This window comes from Phaseolus vulgaris, chromosome 10, assembly GCF_051622355.1.
Source record: "Phaseolus vulgaris cultivar YP4 chromosome 10, ASM5162235v1, whole genome shotgun sequence".
NCBI classification, from domain to species: Eukaryota; Viridiplantae; Streptophyta; class Magnoliopsida; order Fabales; family Fabaceae; genus Phaseolus; species Phaseolus vulgaris.
This window is the reverse complement of record NC_143507.1, coordinates 8,862,749-8,869,628: the sequence shown is the minus strand read 5'-3', so window position 1 is coordinate 8,869,628 and position 6,880 is coordinate 8,862,749. Positions and strand designations below refer to the sequence as shown.

Sequence of the window (6,880 nt, the reverse complement as noted above, 5' to 3'; positions counted from 1 at the left end):
TTAAAATTTACAAATAAATAAATCATATTTTTTTAATTAATTTTAATAAAAGTGCAAATTTGTAATTAATTTTACCAACAAACATATCCCAACTCTTAAATTTAAAAAAATTAAAGTGGCTAGTTCCATATAATTAAAATTCATAATAAACATATACTGTCAAATTTATTATAACTAAAATTTGTCATAAATAAAATATATTTAATACAATAACTTAAATGTTTTAAATTGTCATATAAGAGTTTTTAAACTATTAATAACCTCTAAAAAATAAGTATTAAAATTAAAATTTATTTATACACAAAAGTAAAATAAAAAAAGTAGATTGTATTAAAAGCAAATCAAACTTATCAAAATCAATTATTTTAGATATATATTTATTGACATGGTTGAAACTCGTAAAAGAGTGTTACCGTTATCTTCAACCCACCATTTCCCTGCAACTACTTCATTTCACTGACTGAGAAAGAGAGAGAGAGAAAAATGAGTGTTCTTAGACTTGAATCTTCTCTTCACAACCAAACCCTTTCTCTCTCTTCTTCGCTCTCTTACTCTTTCCCCTTCAAGCTCTCTTCCTCCACTCTCCCCTTCGCTCTTACACGCGCCACGTGCCTCCCTCTGATAACGTGTTCCGTCTCCAAGGTCCACAGCTATGGCACCGTGGACTACGAGCGTCGCCCCATTGTGCGGTGGAACGAAGTGTACCGCCGGATAACGCTCAACCCGGACCCCGACATGAGCTCCGCCGAGGTGCTCAACCGGTGGGAGAACGAAGGCAAACACCTCACCAAGTGGGAACTCTCCAGAGTCGTCAAGGAGTTGAGGAAGTACAAGAAGTTTCGGAGAGCCCTTGAGGTCAAAACTCTATCTTCCAACTTCTTTTTCATTTGGGGTGCTTTAATCTCTCGCTCTCTATGTGTTTGTGTTTTTTACTCTTTCATTTTGCTGAAGAGATAGTGATATTAGTTTACTTTTTTGGGGGAGCCAATTGTCTGAATTGCACTTTCACTTGAAGTGAAAACTCTATCTTCCAATCTCTTTTTCATTTGGTTGATGAGATAATGATATTTTTTTTTGTGAAACTAGTTATCTGAATTGCACTTTCACTTGAAGTCAAAACTCTATCTTTCAACCACTTTTTCATTTGGGGTCTGCAATCCTACACTGTGTGTGTTTGTGTTGTTTTTTAACTGAATAGTTTTTTTTTTTTGTTTGGTCTAAGGATTTAAATTGCACTTCCACCTGTGGTCAAAATTCTATCTTCCAACATGGGGGCTATCTGTGTGTGTTTTTTACTTTTTACGGAAGAGGTTGTGATTTGTGGTTTTGTTTTTTGGTTAAGCTAATTGTTTGGTCCAGGGTTTTAAATTGTACTCTAGGTTAAAACTCTATCTTTCAACCACTTTTTCATTTAGGGTGCTTTTATCTCTTTATGTGAGTTTGTGTGGTTTTACTTTTTACCGAAGAGATTGTGATACGTAGTTATTAGTGGTGGAATGCGTTATCAGTGGGAGGTTGGAGTGTTAGCTGTTTGAGTTTATTTCATCAGATTTTAGGCATAGTTGATGTTCAAGAGCTTTTTCCTTTATTTTGTTGAGAAGTTTCACCTTTGATTAAATTAGAAATGTTCCTTTTTACTATTTTTTTTTATAAAAAGCTTTCATGTTATGTGCTACTTGACATCTCAGCTAGGCTGCCTTTTTACTATTTACTATTTACTTAGCACTTGGTTTTATGGGATAAGTATACAATAACATCTATAATAACATCCTTAATTGTTAATTCCTGATTTGCAGATACTGTCAGTAAAATTTGCATAATCTGGAAAACTATTTTTGGGCCACTACTCTATTTAATGGCATGCTTCCTTTGGAGGTTATTATGAAAATATTGCTCTTTCTGATTGGGTTTTCTTATTTGCTTCAATTGTCTTAATATCAGCCATGTACAATTTTTTAAACCAATGAACAAATGTTCAGGTATATGATTGGATAAACAATAGACCAGAGCGGTTTAGAGTTTCTGAGAGTGATGCAGCAATTCAGTTAGATCTAATTGCAAAGGTTCGTGGGTTTTCTAGTGCAGAAGTATTTTTTCTGAGTCTGGAAGATCAGTTAAAAAATAAGAGGACTTATGGTGCCCTTCTGAATGTATATGTGCATTCCAGATTGAAGGAAAAGGCAGAATCTTTATTTGACACAATGAGGAGTAAAGGATATGTAGTACATGCACTACCATTTAATGTAATGATGACTTTGTACATGAACGTAAAGGAATATGTTAAAGTTGATATGCTGGTTTCTGAAATGATGGAAAAAAAGATACAGCTAGATATCTATACATATAATATCTGGTTATCTTCTTCTGGATCCCAAGGATCTATAGAGAAGATGGAACAAGTGTTTGAACAGATGGAAAAAGATGCTACCATTATCCCTAACTGGTCTACATTCAGCACAATGGCTTCAATGTACATTAGGATGGATCAGACTGAAAAAGCAGAAGAGTGCTTAAGAAAGGTTGAGAGTAGAATTAAAGGTCGTGATAGAATACCTTTTCATTATCTCCTGAGTTTATATGGACGTGTTCGAAACAAAGACGAAGTTTATCGAGTTTGGAATTCGTACAAAACAGTTTTTCCAAAAAATACACCAAACTTGGGATACCATGCTATTATTGCTTCTCTGGTTAAATTGGATGATATTGCGGGTGCCGAAAAACTTTATCAGGAATGGGTTTCTGTAAAGTCAAGTTATGATCCTAGAGTAGGAAACCTTCTCCTAGGCTGGTATGTTGAGGCAGGTGATATTCATAAGGCTTTGAGTTTCTTCAAGCAGATGAAGGAGGATGGTGGTTTTCCAAATTCAAATACATGGGAGATTCTCTCGGAGGGCTACATTGCAGATAAGAGGATTTCTGAGGCCTTATCCTGCTTGAAAGACGCTTTTATGGTTGCTGATAATTCAAGGAGTTGGAGACCAAAGCCCTTGAACTTGTCTGCATTCCTTGAGCTTTGCCAAGAACAAGGTGACATGGAAAGTGCTGAGACTTTTATTGTACTGTTGAAGCTGTCCAAATTTAGTAAACATAAAACTTATGCATCACTTATTGGCTCATCTGGTGATGGATTATCAAGCAAGATTGATACAATAGGTAGAAATGATGATATCCACGACAGAGAAGACATGGATGGTGAGTCTGAAATGTTGTTGAACGAACTAGAGAGTAGCTTTTGATACTTAACTATCTTTCTTTCTAGTATTGGAAAATGGTTTGCTAGAAGATGCAAGGGATTTTGGTCGAGTATGATCTCAGTAAAGTTTCATGGATTCTCTGTCTCATTATAATTGTTAGAAAGTGTAGCTTATTTTGGAATGTTTATGCTACAATGGTATGTGATGTTTTGCTTTTCATACGAATTGATGTTTGTATCAATGATATATGTGATCTTGAAGTCACCTTTATGTATGATATGTATGAATTTTTGTCCTTTTCGATCTGATTTTGTATGTGTTTGAACCATGGTAGGGGTGTTTTCTTCCTGCACCTTTACATTTATTTTTCTTCCTACAACCCTACACTCTTCGAAATACCCAAATTACCCATAACAGTTTTGGGTAATTCTGGAATAGGAGTGTTGTGGAAGCAAAAGGTGTGAGCAAAAGGTGTTTCAGCAGGAAATTCGAAAGACAAAAAAAATCATTTTGAAATATTTTTTTAAACACATTTTTTTAATTTCTGTAAATCCATAATTCATAAAATGTGTTTCGAAAAGTATGTTTCGGAAACATTTAGGAAAAAATAATTTGAAAGTCATTTTTAAGAGGGGTAAAATAGTCTTTTCGGAAAATGAAGGATGAAAATGATGGGGTGTAGTAAGAAACACCCTATGGTAGTTTAGGTTCATCATTAATGATGGATTGGGCTTTAAACCATGGGCTTTAAAACAAATTTCTCTAAAGAATTTTAGGAGAAAATAATAAAATAAACTCATTCTTAAGATAAAATTAACTTATGTGTAAGTTAAAATTAAAAATTGAAACAATTTATGTGAAAAATAAATATTTTTTTTCATAAACTAAAATTAGTTTATAATCTATAGTTTTTTTCTTCTAGAAATTAAATCTTATTTTTCTTCTCATGTACACTTGTTATAAATGTATTAGAATCCTTACTTCTTTCTTTCTACTTTGCTACAAGTAAGCTATTTAACTTATTTATCTCAAAGGTAAAAAAGTTATTTTGTAAATACCATTTTCACACTTGTTAGTTTGTATATTTGGTCTCCATGGATGTATTTTGTGAGAATTTTATTTTTATTTAAAATTAAATATTTATTATTGTATAACGTAATATAAGAAAGATACTCAAATAATTTGGTTTGCAAATTTTATTTCAAAGGAAACTAATGGAAGTGCAATTCAAAGACTACACTCATATTTCATATGAAAACAAACTATGACACAAGATAGACTTAACACGAATTGGTCCCCAAATGTCATAGTGAACTAAGACAAAAGGGGATGAACTTTGTAACTCTTTGTTTTTTCCTTCGTTTCTCCCTGTAAATATATTGTGGAAGTCAAAAAATAGTTCACGTTAACATTCCATTTGCCACATCAAAACAAAATTAACGTCGTCTATTGTCAATCTTATTCCAATAGTTTTCATACTACAAGTACCTTGATAATTTAAAGTTTAGATTATGGACAAAAAATGATATAAATTAACTTAAGTACTTTTATTTTAATTTAGATATAAATTTATTTTTGTGAAAAACAGAAAATAACACAAGAAAGTGGTGTTGAATTGTGTTTTGAATTTTGTTTGCAATTTTTCGCTAATATAGTCTTTTTATATGTTGTTAGATGATAAATTTATAAATAGAAGGTTTGAGAAATCTTTGTAAAATTTTGTTTTATTTTTTCCTTCATTCTTTAGTTAGTTAAAAAGAATAAAAGTAAAAGATTTAAGAAAAAAAAAAGACTACTTTTAGTTTTTGACCTACTAGTCAAGTTCCACTAAGCCGTCTTCCGTTGCAAAGTACAAATGACTACTTTGATCAAGCCACTACTAAGTATTCTTGACATTAATCACTCTTAGCTCAACACATATACAAGATCTAAATAATCAATTGATCACTGGTTTTGCTCACTAGAGAATGTAGCATCTTTTGATGTATATGATGTTTAAGCTCTTTATTCATAGGAGGAGATGAACACAAACAATAGGGCACAAAGAAATTTCAACAGTCGTACTTGCAAATTATGCCTATCTTTCTTGCGTAATCTTTCTTCAAAGCATGTTTTCTTATAGCCTTTACATTGCATTATAATTTTTGGTCGTTTAGTAACTTTAACTCTTTTCATTTTCTTCTATCATCATCATGAGCCCTTATGTTGGGAAACATTAAATGCACGACGTTTAATTTTTCTTTTCTTCTTTACACAACTTCTCTGATAGCTGACAATACTTATTTTCTTCGGTAACAAATCCTTTTACACTAAATATTGGTTAAAAGTGTACACTTTACGAGATAGACAACTAAGTTAGAGTTTAAACTAGCTTTGTTAGAGAAGTTTTTGGTAATCTAAACTTTAATTAATATCTTTATACATTTTTGTATTTTGTTGTTTGACATGAATTCACCTGGTACAAACGTAAAAAACATTATTTGTTTCTTCATGTTTAAGCTTTAAAATATTTCCTATGCATGTAACTTTAGAAGCCTTGATTTGTACTTATATTCTGAATGGACAAATGAAACTTAACCCTATCGTCAATCAAATAAACCATATGTATTTATGATTTGATTTAATGTTTGTTACATGTGTTAAAATTAAAGGCCTAAACAGGGGGGAGATGAATTGTTTTTGAAAGATTTTTGCAAAGATTGAAGGTAAAGTGAAAAGCTATGAAGAATCAATCAATTGAAAATATTGTTCAACCAATAAAAAACTATTTTAAGTTTGATTCCAGAAAATCAATTAGTTGCTTTCACGAAACAATCGGTTGTTTATACCAGCAGAAATTAAAAACAATGTTAAAACAATTTATGAGTGTAGGGGTAGAGAGAATCACACAAGATGTTTATACTGGTTCACTCTTATCCAAGAGATACATCTAGTCCTCAACTAACCACTGAGAATTCATTATGTAATCAACACCCTAGATTACTAAACACACCATGAGTGATGATCTTGAACCCTTCAAGAAAACACATCACTCTTTGGCAAACAACACAGTTTCCAGAAACACCTTCTGAAATTTTCTTACACAAGAACACACAAAATTACAATGTTCAAGGAAGAAAGGAATAAAATACATATGGGTAAATCAAAGCTTAAGGTTCAGAAGTACAAAACTCAATCCTATTCCACGCACTTGAGATGATCCAAAGCTTTTGAAATCTTGAAAACTGTTTTTGATTAATCTCTCTTTCTTAGTTAATGCATAGGGGCGTAAAATAACCTTTATATACCCCAATAAAATGGTCAAAGCAGTTAAATTAAAAACCAAAAGTTGTTGGAATCATTTAAAACAGATTAAAACCATTTAACAAAATTTTGTTAAGGTTTTCACGAAAACAACTAGTTGATTTATCGTAACAACCGGTTGAAACTATTTGACAGCAAAGCCAAAACAAACCTAAGCTTTTCCAAACCATTTTAAAAACCACTCAGTGTCAAACAACAGATTGAATCGATACTTCAACAGGTTGAAAAATCACACCCTTTTAGAAAACCCATCTTTTCAAAAAGGTAAAGATCCAATTGAACTTGGATTCCTCTTAAGGAGTGAATTAACAAGTTTCAAACAACTAAACATCACTAACACCTAACAACAAGGTCTTCAAGCTTTCCACTTGGATTTGGAGACA

General features: G+C 32.0%; 1 protein-coding gene across 2 annotated transcripts; it reads left to right on the top strand.

Moving 5' to 3' along the window:
• The first annotated feature begins 361 nt into the window (after window positions 1-361).
• LOC137818632 (Tetratricopeptide repeat (TPR)-like superfamily protein) lies at window positions 362-3,502 on the top strand. Of its 2 annotated transcripts, XM_068622166.2 has the most exons (3): window positions 362-855; window positions 1,797-1,875; window positions 1,980-3,502. In XM_068622166.2, exons 2-3 carry the CDS (start codon window positions 1,861-1,863, stop codon window positions 3,234-3,236), a joined length of 1,272 nt encoding a protein of 423 aa, XP_068478267.1. In that variant the 5' UTR covers window positions 362-855; window positions 1,797-1,860; the 3' UTR covers window positions 3,237-3,502. The 2 variants fall into 2 exon arrangements, with proteins under 2 accessions (XP_068478267.1, XP_068478265.1); XM_068622164.2 differs by lacking the exon at window positions 1,797-1,875 and having other exon boundaries at window positions 368-855.
• The last annotated feature ends 3,378 nt before the right edge of the window (window positions 3,503-6,880 follow it).